General features: G+C 44.5%; 1 protein-coding gene across 1 annotated transcript in view; it reads left to right on the top strand.

Moving 5' to 3' along the window:
- hcn4 (hyperpolarization activated cyclic nucleotide-gated potassium channel 4) overlaps positions 1-15952 on the top strand; it is a 116546-nt gene that overhangs the window by 72234 nt on the left and 28360 nt on the right. The window contains exons 4-5 of the mRNA XM_056279376.1: positions 6253-6399; positions 8017-8257. Coding sequence (XP_056135351.1) covers positions 6253-6399; positions 8017-8257 — 388 coding nt within the window. The remainder of the gene's footprint in view (positions 1-6252; positions 6400-8016; positions 8258-15952) is intronic.

The following is a 15952-nucleotide window of genomic DNA, read 5'->3' as shown; positions in this document are numbered from 1 at the left end:
GAGGTGGCAGAGTTGAAGATGTTAAGATTTTCATTGAGAGTGACGAAGAAGGACAGGATTAGGAACAAGTATATTAGAGGGACAGCTCAGGTTTGACAGTTTGGAGACAAAGCAAGAGAGGCAAGATTGAGATTGTTTGGACATGTGTGGAGGAGAGATGCTGGGCATATTGGGAGAAGGATGCTGAATATAGAGCTGCCAGGGAAGAGGAAAAGAGGAAGGCATAGGGGAGGTTTATGGATGTGGTGAGGGAGGACCTGCAGGTGGCTGGCATGACAGATGAAGATGCAGAGGACAGGAAGATGGAGGAGATGGAACGGATAATCTGCTGTGGCGACCCCTAATGGGAGCAGCCGAAAGAAGAAGAGGCCTTTCTTCTAACAAACAAATTGGTTCGAGATGCATTACATGCATATTTTGGAATGCAGAGTCATGTGGTGACAAGTGTCCTTTAAGGAAAAGATTTAGATCTAAGCCCTGATATTGCCACTCATCAGCCCTTTACAGCTGGCCCTGAGGGAAACACAATATTTACTCGATTCAGGGGTGCTGTTCTGTAGATGACCCTGTAAAATCCTTCTCTAAGGGGGCAAGTGAAAAGAACATTTCCCTACAGGGCTCAAAATGCCATGGTTCTAGTGTACATTTACGTTTAGGTCTTACGTGCCGCACCATGTATAAAGTTTATTTAGATAGGTACATGCTCCAAACTGCCTCATGGGGAAATCGAGGCAATAATGTTTGGTTGTGGTCAAGTTAGAAGAGGATTATGGGAGTTGTGTTAAAATTTGCTGCTCAGGTTTAAAGATATATGATTAAAGAGTAAGCAAACACATGATTTTAACCTGTCTCCACCTACTCATAATTTTAAAAAGATTATAAGTCAAGTCAAGTCAAGTCGAGTTTATTTATATAGCACATTTAAAACAACCACAGTTGAACCAAAGTGCTGCACAAGCTTAAAATACATTATAAAATAAGTAACACATGAATATAAAAAAATATGTAAAAAAAGACGTAGTAAAATAAAGAAATTAAAATGTAAACAATAAAACACAACAGTAAAAGTATATTTCCACAATAAAATCACAGTGTCTAGCTCAACTTGACTTGAATGCCAGCGAGAAGAGGTAGGTCTTTAACCAAGATTTAAAAGTCTCTAGGGTCTGAGCAGATCTTATGTGTACTGGTAAGTTGTTCCAGAGATCAGGGGCAGCAACTGCAAAGGCTCTGTCACCCCTATTCTTAAGCCTGGATCTCAGAACATGTATAAGAGCATCTGGTTTGCTGACCTGAGTGCTCTGACTGGTGTATGATGATGTATTAGCTCAGATAAATAAGGTGGCGCCAGCCCATTTAAAGACTTGAAAACAAGTAATAAAATCTTAAACTGGATCCTAAAACAGACAGGAAGCCAATGAAGGGAGGCCAGTACAGGCGTTATGTGATCACGTCGCTTCTTTCCTGTCAGCAGGCGAGCAGCTGCATTTTGTACAAGCTGCAGGCGACGAAGCGACGACTGAGCTATGCCAACATACAAAGAGTTACAATATACGAGAGGTAATAAATGCATGAATTACCCTTTCAAGATCATTTGGAGGGAGATAGGCCTTTACTTTTCCCAGAATTTGCAATTGAAAAAACTTGTTTTGACTACTGAGCTTATTTGTTTGTCAAAGTTAAAAGAGCTGTCAAAAATCACCCCAGGATTCCTAACAGAAGAGTGACTGTAGGAAGCTAAAGGGCCAAGAGCACTATCATAACCATCCAGCAGATCAGGCTGTCCATATACAATAATTTCAGTCTTATTTTGATTTAAAAAAGAGGTGTAGCTGTAGAGGACAGTGACGGTGCTGTGGGGTGGAATGAAGGTAGCCTGTTGTAGCAGAGCACCTCACCTCAATTTCACACAACTCAACCCAGTGTTTAGCTGGCAAATGTCAGTGTTTTGCTTTTCCACTTGGCTCATATTGATCTACCACGTTGGACCCAATGTGTGTCGGTTACCTAATATGAGGTATTGGTGTGTTTGATATCACCATGTGACGTAGGCAAGTTGGGGAGGTTGATCTTGATGTGTATTTCCCCCAAAAGAAAGAGAATGCATAGATTTTCTCCCACGTGGTGCGTCTCTTTTTTATGTATTTAGTTTTTCCACCAGCCCAGTCAGTTTTACACTCCGAGGGAAACACCAGTAAATTTTAATTTAAAAAAAACATTGAAAAAAAGAGATTTACTATCTCTTTAAAGTTACATTCCACACAATACAATATCAGATTCCTTTCAATGATTAGCTAAAGAGATGGAAGAGATAGAAAATTATTTTATACAAGTTTTATGAACTGGGACAAGGTTAAAGTCTGGGTAAGGGATCCTGGGTGGAAGTTAGCAATAGCTAGCTATGTTTGAAAACATACTGTAAAAGAATTCGCCCCCTCACTTCTGCCTAAGAACCTCATGAACATGCAAACTGATTGACAGAAAGTAGCGACCAATGGAGTTTCCGACTTGCAAAGCACTCTTCTAATTGGCTGATAAGGAGCAGGTACAGAGAACATTTTCTGTCTCTGATTACAGTACCTTGCACATCCACTGAGACCGTATTTTTTTCTCAGTGCATCCACTTACTTGATATCTATCAGGATGTAGAAAGAGTTTGGCCAGATATTATAAAAATTGTTCTAAATTAAAATCACTGATAGCAACTTTAACAGGGTGTTGGTATAAAGGTATCACCCTTAACTGACACACCTGAATGTCCACTGTCATTAACACTTCAATTTGATCTTTTCGTACCTGTTGGTAAAGGTCTTTTATGAGCGTGCCCTGCCATATCTACTTGCTAATCACAAATGCTGCACCCCTCCTTCCTTCCAAACTTATCACTACCTGCCTTCTTCTACATTTGGTGGCTTTGCTGAAGAGGTAAATGCTATAAGGCTTATCTTTTTTTCTTTTTTCTTTTTTTTTATCCAAGGAAGGTCCTACTCAACAGTAACCATTAAAATGAGCATCCACAAAACCTGTCATGATTTGGATATTCACGGATTAACTTTTGACTTCAATAGACCAGCAATCAAAAGTATCAGAACAACAATTATTTGCTTTATATATGTGCAGGACTGTAACTTTAAGTGAGACATTTTATTTTTTGTACAGGTCTTATTGGAACATAAAAAGGTAAATTGCAATACACCTGTGAAGATCCAGGGGTGGCTTCATAGTTAAACAATGTTGACTCACAGCAAGAGGGTTTTCCTGGTTTCAAGTCCAGCCCAGCTTCATGGCGTTTGCCGTTTCCCCTGGGTTTGTTTAGGTTTCCTCACCTTCCAATTCATGTATGTTATCTGAATGTGGTCTGTGTGTTTAGCTGAATTGGGGTCTCTAGATTGCCCGTAGGTGTGAAAGTGGTGATTGTGATTGTGGGTGTGTACCTTATGATGAACTGGCGACTTGTCCAGGGTGTCTCCCAGCTTTCTACTCAAATACCTACTGGGATGGTTTCCAGCATCGCGCACCCATAAATTGGATTAATTGGATGACCTTGTATAGCTCAATGAGGAGAGCATGTCAGCGAACTGTCAGGGGTAGTGTTTTGTTTCTCACTGGGGCGCCTTGTATTAGGAATATTGCTGCCAACAAAAATCCAAGTAGCTTTGGAGGAAAGTGTCCACCTGATGCTATGTGTTGTGTTGCTACACCAACATGAGTACCAGTCACTGTCTTTGCAGACAGTGACTGGTACTCTTAGTGCTACTGTTCCCCAATGTCTTTCTGTGTTGCCAAAATCTGTTTTTTTGTTTGTTTGTTTTTTTGCAACTTCCGCCCACAGGCCCCGGTTTTTAGTGATCCTGATGGCTTCTCTGCTTTCACGAAGAGAACCTGACTCATGAGATGACTGTCCTTATTTACTGAGCTATATTTCAAAAACACTGGTCTTTTGACGAACTCTCCTAAGACTAATGGTGACAAGAGTGGTAGAGTCAGATAACAGAGAGGGACACATCAGAGGTCAGCCGTCTCACAGAACGATAAGAATGTACGTAGAGAACTGGTGGCACTCAAAGAATGCCCCCAGCCCAGGCTCGCGGGAAGATGTTTTAAGTAGACATGTCACATTAACAGTCCCATCAGCCATTGCACTGCCCCAGCGCAGAACCGCCGATTTTCGGAGCGACCGTCTCCCCCGGTCGCCACAGTATGACGTCATTGTTTTGTTTGTAAGGTGCGTGTGTAGCAGATTTGGAATGAAGTGTTTACTCATTTTATTATTAAAAATGTACATTCCACGCAGCCCTGGCCCACCGTTTAAAATAAAGGTATGTTTTATTTTATTTTATTTTTTGCATTTGTACGTTGGGAAAAGTTAAGCATGGGGGGGGGGCTGCAGCTCCCCCAGACCCACTTCCTTCCCACGCTAATGCCCCAGCTTATTGCTATGAGTGGAGGATTGTTGAAAAGGGTCAGAGGTTCTTCACTTGCTAATATTCCTTTGGTACCATCTATTTGCTTTGATGTGTCTCTCCCACTCGCTGGCTGCTGTGGTGTTAAGGCAGCGCTGCCACACTGAGTTCACGCACACCTCATTAGAAAAGCAGTGCGCTCTTGTTATGTCTTGCTGTTGTGGATGGTGTTTGAGGAATAGCAGGGATTTTGTTGCTAACATTTTCAGTCCTGTGCACATAATGCATGTTCACAAAATGGGCGCAGGAAGCATAACACCTGGGTGAACAGTATTTTTGCAGGGACACACACGTACACATGGGGAGTAAACCTGACGTCGGTGTTTTTCTGTCAACTGACCGTCTTTCTGTCTCAACAGGTAGCCTGTATCATCCATAGACAGCACAGAATAAGAACAGGCACATGTGTACGACAAATACGCTTGACACAGATGCAGACATGCCCAAATCTCCACACACGCACACACACTAACATCATTGGCATCTGTAGCATCTTGTATTGGCATTTTTGTCTTTCACTTGTTGTTGCCTTGTGTGCATTCCTTCTCTCTATCTCCCGTGACCTGTTTACAAGGAAGGCTCTGGAAAGCATGCACAGAATTTGCTCTTACATCACATCTCTCCCAGAAGAGCCCCCTCATTAAGACTTTTCAACAATCGAGCACCAGCTGTCTTTCTCTCTCTCTCTCTTTATCTCTTCTTTTTCTGTGTTCATTTTGTTCCCTTTCAGTCTGCCCTACTTTCCAAACACACGTTTAATTCAGGATACTGTTTAATGCTACAGCCATTCATCCTCAGGCACCTGAGGTATTATTAGATGTATATGTGGATGCAGAGTGTCACAGTGTTGTGAATGAATCTGAATACTTTCAATTCCTGCAATGTTCCTGTGTCGCAGCACTCATTATTACCCTTTGCAGGACGCACAGGGTCATACACACAAACACACTGGCGTACATTTTTGCACACTAATACTCACGTCTCATCAGTAAATCTGACAATAGGATGTTTCTAATGAGTGAGAGTTTTCATTTTTTGTGGCTCGTTGTGAGGCCAGATGTTTTTTTCTTTCTTAACATGTCAACATGTGGAGTTCCTGTGCCATATATCCCACACACTCAGTATTTCCACCCGCCAGCTGACTAGCCTACCTGTCACACACAGACTTACCCAGCCCCACCTCTGCTGTGGTGTTGATGACAATGCTTGTTAGTTTTTGTTGGATTTGGGGATTCATTAAGCCGTAAAAGGTTATAAGATAAACTGAAGGGAAAGTTCTGTTTATTTACCTTTATTGTTTTGGCAAAAACACACAGCACAGATTTATACAGACAAACTGGACTAAGCATAACAAACACAATGGTTGCAATAAATGAATAAATCAATAGGTAAATGAATGAATGAATACATACATACATACATGCACGCATGCAAAATGAACGATAATGGGTTTTGCGCTTCCTGACCCAAACAACATATCTTTACATCATCGTAAACCAAATGAAAACGCCCATTCTGCATTTTTGGAAAGTTAGAAACCCAGCTATGCTTCAAGTGTTAGCAGACTAAAAACAGACAGATGAATAACTCAGGAAACTGATTGGTCTAAAAGAGAGAAAGGTAGAAAAGTTAGCTCATTAGCTGCACCCCTACCTGGGTGGCACCTATGCATCTTTCTGTCTCCATGTCCTTGTCTTACCTCTGTGCCAGCTGTTCCCTGTAGTTGTGTGTCTGTGCAATAGGACTACAGCCTTGGACTGACCTTATTGTTGTCTTCGTGCCCCTGCAGTACAAACAGGTGGAACAGTACATGTCCTTCCACAAGCTGCCAGCCGATATGAGGCAGAGGATCCATGACTACTATGAACACCGCTACCAGGGCAAGATGTTTGATGAAGAGAGCATCCTGGGAGAGCTCAACGAGCCACTCCGAGAGGTAGGACTAGCATCTCTGGCTGTATACAATACTTTTGAGCATGTGGCGAATGGTTGGAATGGATACACAACTGTACATTGTTATACATGATGGTATCATCGACGGTGTTACCACAGCTGTAAGAAAGGTGCTTGTGTCTGATAATACCTCCATATAAACACTCACATGCATTTTTGGAACTGTATATTCCAATATTCCCTTCTTTTACATGCACAGATAAATGTTTGTCTTTGAAACGGTTTGCTAATTTGACCTTTAAATATTGAATGAGCCATCACAAAAACTGGTGTCTTAACTTTGAGCTATATCTAGCCGGCGTCCAGGTAGGATAGCGGTCTATTCCGTTGCCTACCAACACAGGGATCGCCGGTTTGAATCCCCGTGTTACCTCCGGCTTGGTTGGGCATCCCTACAGACACAATTGGCCGTGTCTGCAGGTGGGAAGCCGGATGTGGGTATGTGTCCTGGTCGCTGCACTAGCGCCTCCTCTGGTCGGTCGGGGTGCCTGTTCAGGGGGGAAGGGAAACTGAGGGGAATAGCGTGGTCCTCCCACGCGCTACATCCCCCTGGTGAAACTCCTTATTGTCAGGTGAAAAGAAGTGGCAAGGCGACTCCACATGTATCGGAGGAAGCATGTGGTAGTCTGCAGCCCTCCCCAGCTTGGCAGAGGAGGTGGAACAGCGACTGGGATGGCTGAGAGAGCGGGTTGACTGGCCAGGTACAACTGGGGAGAAAAAGGGGGGAAAAATGCCCAAAACTTTGAGCTATATCTTATCAGAGGTTGTAAGCTAGTCTGTATGCTAAAGGGGACGACTCTGGCAGTCTTGATGTATTTAGGCCACAGTGAAGAGACTGCCATGTAACTGGAAGGTCTTGGGGTTCCCAGCAACACAGATGCACTTTTGTTAAAGTGAGTGCTGAACCCATATCTACTCACTCACTGCAGGTAACTCTGGGTAGCTGTAAGACTAAAATGTCCAATGTAACTAAGGACTAAAATATATACAATGTAAGTTTACCGTCCGCAATTTTGTTATTGAAAACTGAAAACTTGCAAACAAAAAAAGGCACAAAAATAACTTGCTGGGGGCGTCCGGTTGGTGTCACGGTCTATTCCGTTGCCTACCAACACAGGGATCGCTGGTTCGAATCCCTGTGTAACCTCCGGCTTGGCCGGGCGTCTCTACAGACACAATTGGCCGTGTCTGCGGGTGGGAAGCCGGATGTGGGTATGTGTCCTGGTCGCTGCACTAGCGCCTCCTCTGGTCAGTTGGGGTGCCTGTTCGGGGGGGAGGGGGGAACTGAGGTGAATAGCGTGATCCTCCCACGTGCTACACCCCCATGGTGAAACTCCTCACTGTCAGGTGAAAAGAAGAGCTGGCGACTCCACTTGGATCGGAGGAGGCATGTGGTAGTCTGCAGCCCTCCCCGGATTGGCAGAGGGGGTGGAGCAGTGACCGGGACAGCTCGGGAGAGTGGGGTAACTGGCCAAGTACAATTGGGGAGGAAAAATCCCCAACTTGCTATAATGGTGCAGTCTGTACAGTTATAGGCAACCAGGAGAAACTGCACTGACTTAAGGACTTCTTTAAAATTTTTATTCATGTTTGTTTTCAGGAAATCATCAACTTTAACTGTCGAAAGCTGGTGGCTTCCATGCCTCTGTTTGCCAACGCGGACCCCAACTTTGTGACCTCTATGCTCACCAAGCTAAGATTTGAGGTTTTCCAGCCAGGGGATTACATCATCAGGGAGGGCACCATCGGCAAGAAGATGTACTTCATCCAACACGGAGTGGTCAGCGTGCTCACCAAAGGCAATAAAGAAACGAAGCTCTCTGACGGCTCCTACTTTGGTGGTAAGATTAGCCAGCACTCGTCTTAAAATATACAAACCTAAAGGTTAGACAGGAAACATATTGTCGTCAAGAGTTTAAGCTTCTTCGTGAATTTAAATATTCAGAAGGGTGGCCTGGAAGAGCACAACAGCAGAAATTGGGCTTGGTTTTGCATTTTGCTCTGCAAGGCAACAGCATTAGGGGACAGACAGTATTATTCTGCCTCGATTGTTGGCGAATTACGAGCTTGCAATGGTCTGCTCACACTTATAATTCTGCTTCATGGTTTATGCAGGACAGTACACGCTTCTCTTAGCAAACATCATGAGATGAATATTAAATGTCGGGCAAACCCAAATGAAGTAAACCGTTCTTGACATGTACTGTAAGTCAAGAGATGTGCATGCAAAGGTAGAGAATGCTAGAAAGCTTTGAAATTCCTTAACACACACACACACACACACACACACACACACACACACACACACACATATATATATATATATATATATATGTCAAAGACTTTCATAACAGCCTGAATGTGTCATGTACTGACTCCTGTTAGTTCATGAGACTGATGCGGTCTCACAGAGCCTGAGTTCTCGTGGCCTCTGAGAGTGTATGACACAAGTAAGAGATGATGTGGCTATATTGCCCTTACCAAATATCAATTAATTTGCCCAGTTACAGCATATCATCTAGACTACACTGTGTAAGTAATGAGGACTGGCAGTAAAGCATTTAACAGCACACAGCTTGCCTGCGCAAGTTTAATTACGCTTTGCCAGCCCTAGTGGATCTCTTTGCCCTCTCCCCAAACCTGCAGGGAGGGCTGGTGGTGGTGATGGTGGAGGGGGGTCCTTGAAAATGGAAAGATGGCAAGCAATCTATCTCCGCCCATGCCAAAACTAATTACCATTTCAGACAACAAGGTCCCAGCTTTTTCCAACACACCCTGCCTTCCGTAACGTCCTACCCGCTATCTTTGCTTGGCAAAACATGATTTGATTTGGCAAGTTGTTCAGCGTGCTCATTAGCCTCTGTTTCTCATACGCGCATTAATCTGGGGGGCAAGATGGCCTAGCAGTTAGAGAGACTGTTATGTAAACAAAAGGAGATGAGTTCAATTTTTGCGTGAGAAAGTGTGCCCCGTCAAAGTGTCATTGAGCAAGACGGCGAGCCCCTATCGGTCCGCTCATTTTTGCTATGGACAGGAGCGTCAGCCAAATGAAGATTTAAACCAGTGTTGGGGGGGGCTGACATTTTTATTTACTGTGGGTTTTCCCCTCATTTGAAACAATTACACAACAAAAACACAGCAAGGACGATGCACGGTATTTCCCCAAATGCACCATTTTGGAATTTAACGGGGTTTGCTAGCTTTAATATGAAGCTTTGGGTTGACAATTTTTTTTTTCCTCTGCAATACTTTAAAGTGCAGGGCTTTGCACTTTTGACTCAATTATCCTACAGCTATTCCTGGCAGTGCCACTTCTCTGGAGGGACAAAAAAACCCCAAAACTTAAGCCTAGAGCCATGGGGAGTTTGTTACCAAACACGGGTTAGCCATTCATGAAATTGATTGGTGTGGGATCAGCACAGGGAGCATGTGGCCCTCCTAGAGCAGACATGTGGACCTCAGCGCAGCTCTCGGTGTCAGCAAGCAGGAAGTCAACCATGATGAGCAGCTCATTGAAATATTATGTGCAGGGACACAAAGACCTTTCCTGCATAAATGGCAATGCGTGTGCACACCCCGTACCCATAAAAGTGTGTGTATGGGCTGTTGGCAGATGTGAACATTGCAGAAGTCTGCATGTTGGACAGCTTCCTTTTGTGTCCCCACCACCACCACTCGTGTCACGCACACTCAAGGGGTTTACAGTTGAGGGGTTTACAGTTCGGCGAGTGACGTGCAAATGCTCGTCATTATCGCTGTAAACTCATGTACCGTTAACTAGTTCATTCTCTTGTAACCTGAATTACTCACAGGAACATACAGTCAGCAGTCTGCTCCAGTTTGTTAGCTGTTGGATTAGCTCGAGCCCCCGAGCGTAAAGTCGAAAGTGGACACGACATGTCCTGGACAAGAAGGCTGGCTGGGCACACAGCGATCTGGAGCAGACAGGAAATGTAATGTGACGAGAGCACTAATGCCAAGGGACACATGGGCTGCTGTCAAGCGCACTCTCTGGACTCTCCTCTGGGCCTGGTATGAAACATGCCTCCAAGTTTCTCCAGTCCACCCCCTTGCCAGACGTTTCCCTATTGTTCTGCATTGAGAGGCTTATCGAAACAGCAAATCTAGTTGCCCACTCAATGGCCAAATTAAGTAGTTTGTGTGTGTGTGTGTGTGTGTGTGTGTGTGTGTGTGTGTGTGTGTGTGTGTGTGTGTGTTGCTATAGGTCATGCTTTGTTGTCCACAGTAATTGATGTGCCGCTGTGCACTGCTACTCTCTCCTGGCTGCAGTGGAGTTCAGTGACCTTGCAATGGCCCCACATGCCCATCACAAGTGCTTATCAAGGCTTGCCTTTGATTGCACACCTGAAGGCTCCCACACTGTGCAATTTTGGCCATCTTCAGCACAATTGTTAATTGTGAATGATGGTGGACTGTCTTAAGTTCAGTCTGACAGGGTTAAGGACAACCAACAGAGTGTTGATCCATGGAGTTACAGGCACTGATGATGTTTTTACAGTGTCAGAAAATTTGGGCCGTGATTGCATCGTATCCCCTGTGGCATAACAATGGCTATGACACCATCCTGGTGAGTGACCAATAGAAGCATGGTGGAACGTTCTGAAAGGGTCACATTTCTCTGTATGCTCTCTCTTTGTGTGTGTGTGTGTGTGTGTGTGTGTGTGTGTGTGTGTGTGTGTGTGTGTGTGTGTGTGTGTGTGTGTGTGTGTGTGTGTGTGTGTAGTCTGGGGAGGGAATCACTGAAAATCATCTACTTGTCTAAAATAGCTGAGTGCAGTTTTGTGAAAAATGGTTGAAGGTCTTGACTGTACCTCAAGCTCAGAATTGCCAACCCATGTTGTCCTCTTCTGCCAACACCAGGTCCAAAGTGTTTTCTTTTTTTTTATTGTGTGTGTGTGTGTGTGGGGGGTTCTTAAAGTGAGCAGCACGGTGGCACAGTGGTTGGCGCGGTCGCCTCAAAGCAAGAAGGTCCTGGGTTCAAGCCCTGGGGTAGTCCAACCTTGGGGGTCGTCCCGGGTTGTCCTCTGTGTGGAGTTTGCATGTTCTCCCCGTGTCTGCATGGGTTTCCTCCCACAGTCCAAAGACATGTAGGTCAGGTGAATTGGCCGTACTAAATTGTCCCTAGGTATGAATGTGTGTATGTTGGCCCTGTGATGGCCTGGCGGCCTGTCTGGGGTGTCTCCCCACCTGCCGCCCAGTGACTGCTGGGATAGGCTCCAGCATCCCAGCGACCCTGAGAGCGATAAGCGGTTTGGATAATGGAAGGATGGATGGGTTCTTAAGGCAACAAAGTATCCTTTCATTAATACAACTGCATGTATATATTATATTATATTATCCAGTGAGTCAAGTAAGTTCACTGGATTATTTTGCTCCTTATTTGTTGAGCACTTTCCCTACATTGAGTGTTTCTTTTAACCAAGTTATTCTATTATACTGTGTATAGACCATTTTGAATATCCTGTCCTCGCCCTTTTTGCAATGGACGGTCAGCTTATTGTCAGTCGATGCAGATCGTAGCCTCGCTGTTCACATGATGCTACAGTAGACTCAATTCAATTTGCAGTCTGGCATAGGGGTTGTGTGTGTCAAGATTTTACCTTTTTCATGCCGTACAGTAAGACATACAATAAATGTGTAAGGCAGCCAAAATCAGTGTGTGGGAGTCCTAAGATGGCTCACTTTGCCTCTAATGATATAATATAATGCTGGGATCAGACTATACAAATTCAGCACGATTTTGACACGATTTTGCCATTGCCGACAAATTTCCAGCGTCGGGCCTGATTATGAATGTCGGGAACAATGAACTGGTGTCTTTAGCCCATGTAGTGTGAATTAATTGAAGAAGAATTGTAGCATCTGGGACGCCCCACGACACCCCGATGGAAAGTCTGGCATGTCAGAATGTTTTGTATTTTCCCACCTACTCTGACATCTCCTACAACGTGTTCCTTGATGTTGACCAATAGGATGACAGAGTGCTCTCTGGTGCACATATGTAAACATGGCAACAAGAAAGGATGCTGCTATTGCTGCTGTCAGCTGGAACAATGAAACCGAGGAAAGGTTTGTGGAGCAGTGGCAACAATACCCCTGCCTTTTTGACGTTTCCGCGAGGGAGGACCATGACAGAGTCAAAAAAGATAGGCTAAATGTTGCCGAGAAATAGCGGAGCCACTTCAGCAACCCGGTGAGTAGCTGTTTAAGCTATGCTAGGTTAGCATTCCCCAGTAGCACTAGCCGCAGTAGCATAGACCGGGGGGGGGGGGCAGTCTTATCCTGAAAGGGCCAGTGTTGGTGAAGGTTTTTGTTCCAACCAAGCAGTTACACCCCTGATCCCACTAATCAACCAGTAGAGGCTTTGCTGAGGAACTTGATTAGGAGACACAGGTGTGTAATTGCTTGGTTGGAACAAAAACCTTCACCCACACTGGCCCTTTCTGGATAAGATTGCCCACCCCTGGCATAGACAATGTTTTCTTTTCCTTTTTTTCTTTTTGTTTTCAGAACACAAGACCGCCAGCATCACGCATAGTGTTTCTGTAGCCATGATCGACAATTTCTTGACCCTCCTCCCCGATGACCTATGAACTCTCACAAGATCATGAAAGGCAGCATACGATGATTGGTTGGGGTCATACTTGTAGAGCTGCCAATCTCCCGGCCAAGGCAGGGGCAAGAATTTATGGCACTACGATTTCCTATTCTGACAAGATGACCATCGTGAAAGACAAAAATATCGTGTCGTCTGATCCCGGCATAAGAGGAAGAACGGAGGGAGAGGGAGACAGTCAGAGAAAGAAGGAAGGGGCAGAGAAGAAGTTGATTGCACAGTTTAAAATCTTCTGCGCTGTCTTTTTGCCTTGACTCAGGGTCTTTATAGGTTCTCTATGAACAAGGTTTTCTTAATGTTAAGTCTCTGGAAGTTTATGGCGATTGGTATGGGCGCAAGTTCATGAATACCGGGATGGCATCCAGTGCTTTACCTGTGCCCCAGTCTGTAGGGTAAGTAGTTGTCAGGAAGGAAATCTGATGTAAAATTTTGCCAAATCAGTATGCAGATTGACAAGGCCGTGCTGGATCGGTCGAGGCCCAGGTTAACAACGGCTGCCATTGGTGCTGTGCCCTCACAAGGTACCGATGGAAATACTAAAATTCGCTGGGGTGACCCCTGAAAAACAGGGAACAAGCCAAAAGAAGAAGAAGTCGTCTCTGGAAGTTCATGGTCAGAGTGCTGGTGTTGCTTCTTCTCTGTCCTCCTTTGTCTCTCTCTCTCTCTCTCTCTCTCTCTCTCTCTCTCTCTCTCTCTCTCTCTCTCTCTCTCTCTCTCAGAGCTCAGACCGGCTGAGCTGTCAAATGGCTGCCCTGACTGAGTGCAGCAAAGGCAGAGGTAATACTCTCCACTCTTAACTTAAATGACTCAGCCCAACTTAGTGAGCATCATCACATTAAGCCTAACACATTACAGCAGAAAGGGGATATGAGTAATATCCCCTTTAGTAATATAGTAATGAAGTGATATAGTCATTAGACTGGCCCTTCGACTTATTTTACCCTGTCAGGTGTTTGTTTGTTCTGTTTGTCTCGTGCTGCAGTGTAGGTAGGGTGTTGTATGCTGGAGCGTGGTGCACATATGTTTATACCTTTTGTTCTTGTTTCTATTTCTTATTTTATCTTCTGTTTCTATTTATTTCTGTTTTTCTTGTTTCTATTTGTTCCTATTTTCTTGTTGTCTTGTGTCTTGTTGGTTTTTCTTGCTAGAGCGTGAGTGTCTGTAATGGGATCCAATTTCCCCTTGGGGATGAATAAAGTGTTTCTGATTCTGATATGTCAAAATGTGATACCATACCATAGTTTACAATATGTTACTCTACTGTGCCCTACCGTACTGTTAAACCATACCATACCATACCATGCCATGCCATGCCATACCATATCATGCCATGGCATACCACACCATGCCATACTATACCATAGTTTACAATATGTTACCCTACTGTGCCCTACCGTACTGTTAAACCATACCATACCATGCCATGCCATACCATACCATATCATGCCATGGCATACCACACCATGCCATACTATACCATAGTTTACAATATGTTACCCTACTGTGCCCTACCGTACTCTGTTAAACCATACCATACCATGCCATACCATGCCATGCCATACCACACCATACCCTGCCATGCCATACCATACTTACTATACCATACAATAATGCAATAATGCCATGCCATGCCATACCATACCATGCCATATCATACCATACCATGCCATATCATATCATACCATACCATGCCATATCATACCATACAATAGCCAAATGTACCCTGCTAAACATTACCATATCATATCCTACCATAGGAATGGTTTAAGTTCAGTCTTTTATCATGAGTGACGGTAGTCCATAAAAACAGCAGCTTCAGTAGACTTCAGTGAAAGTATACTGAACATTTTGCCTTGTTAAAAAGGCATTTGCTATACTCAAAGAACAGTCTTACACAATCACACTGCTACATCACAAATTTGGGGAAGCACTGTGTTGTAGTGACTTCTTTGAAGTCGTCCCTATATTTATTTTAAATCTGTTAATAAACACTGAAAGTGATCATGCCACCCACATGAATTCAACCAGTTTTGGGGACAGCCGTCATTGCTCGAGACACATACGTAGGATATTTGGTTCTGTCAGTTGGGAAATGGACAAAATTGGAGTTCCCTTCTTTTCATTTTTCAAAGAAATTGTTCAGCACAATGATTTCTGTTGTCGCGATCACATCGGAGAGCAAACAGTTTATTTTTTTGAATTTAGCACTGCTTTTATTTCCCAACAAATGACAGTCAAAATGCAAATAGATTATTGCATATGTCTCCAGCAGCTGTTTTTTTTTTTGTCTGAAATTTTGCAGTGACTCAAACAAATGGCAGTGTAGCACAGTTTATTGCACCCTATGTGAGTTGACGTCATATGTGGTTTCCAGATAAGTGTCTGTTCATGCACACAAACACCTTCTGGCCCCTCATCATGACGGGGGGGCTGTTTGTTTTGGTCCCCAACAACATCAGCGTTGGCCAGAGCTGATCGGGGGTGGGTTTGGGGCGGGGAGGGGGGTTGTCGATTAGATGTGACGCAACCCCAAACACCAGCCAGGGTGTTAAACAACACCAGACATTCTCCAACCTGTCTGTGTGTTGTAGCCAAACAGAGGGTGTTTGCACGGCTATGCTAATGCTGTGAGGGAGTGAGCGCGGCGTGTCGCAGGGAATCAGGCCGCCCGTTGCGGATGCTTCAGAGGATAGAATGTGTCCTCTCCCTGCACTGGGGGCGGTGTCGGGGAGAGAGATGGGAGCTGACAGCAGAGCCGAGAGTCCAGGTGAGCTTAGCCAGAACCACACTTCAGGACACGGGACGCTTTGTCATGGAGGACGCGGCCCCGCTCACGCTCATTAATTCAGATACACGCACACTCGTAAGCAGCCGTCACATACAAAGGCAAGGCAGGAAT

Source organism: Lampris incognitus, chromosome 4, assembly GCF_029633865.1.
Source record: "Lampris incognitus isolate fLamInc1 chromosome 4, fLamInc1.hap2, whole genome shotgun sequence".
Lineage (NCBI taxonomy): Eukaryota > Metazoa > Chordata > Actinopteri > Lampriformes > Lampridae > Lampris > Lampris incognitus.
The sequence above is the reverse complement of the archived record's forward strand: the minus strand, read 5'-3'. Positions and strand labels throughout refer to the sequence as shown.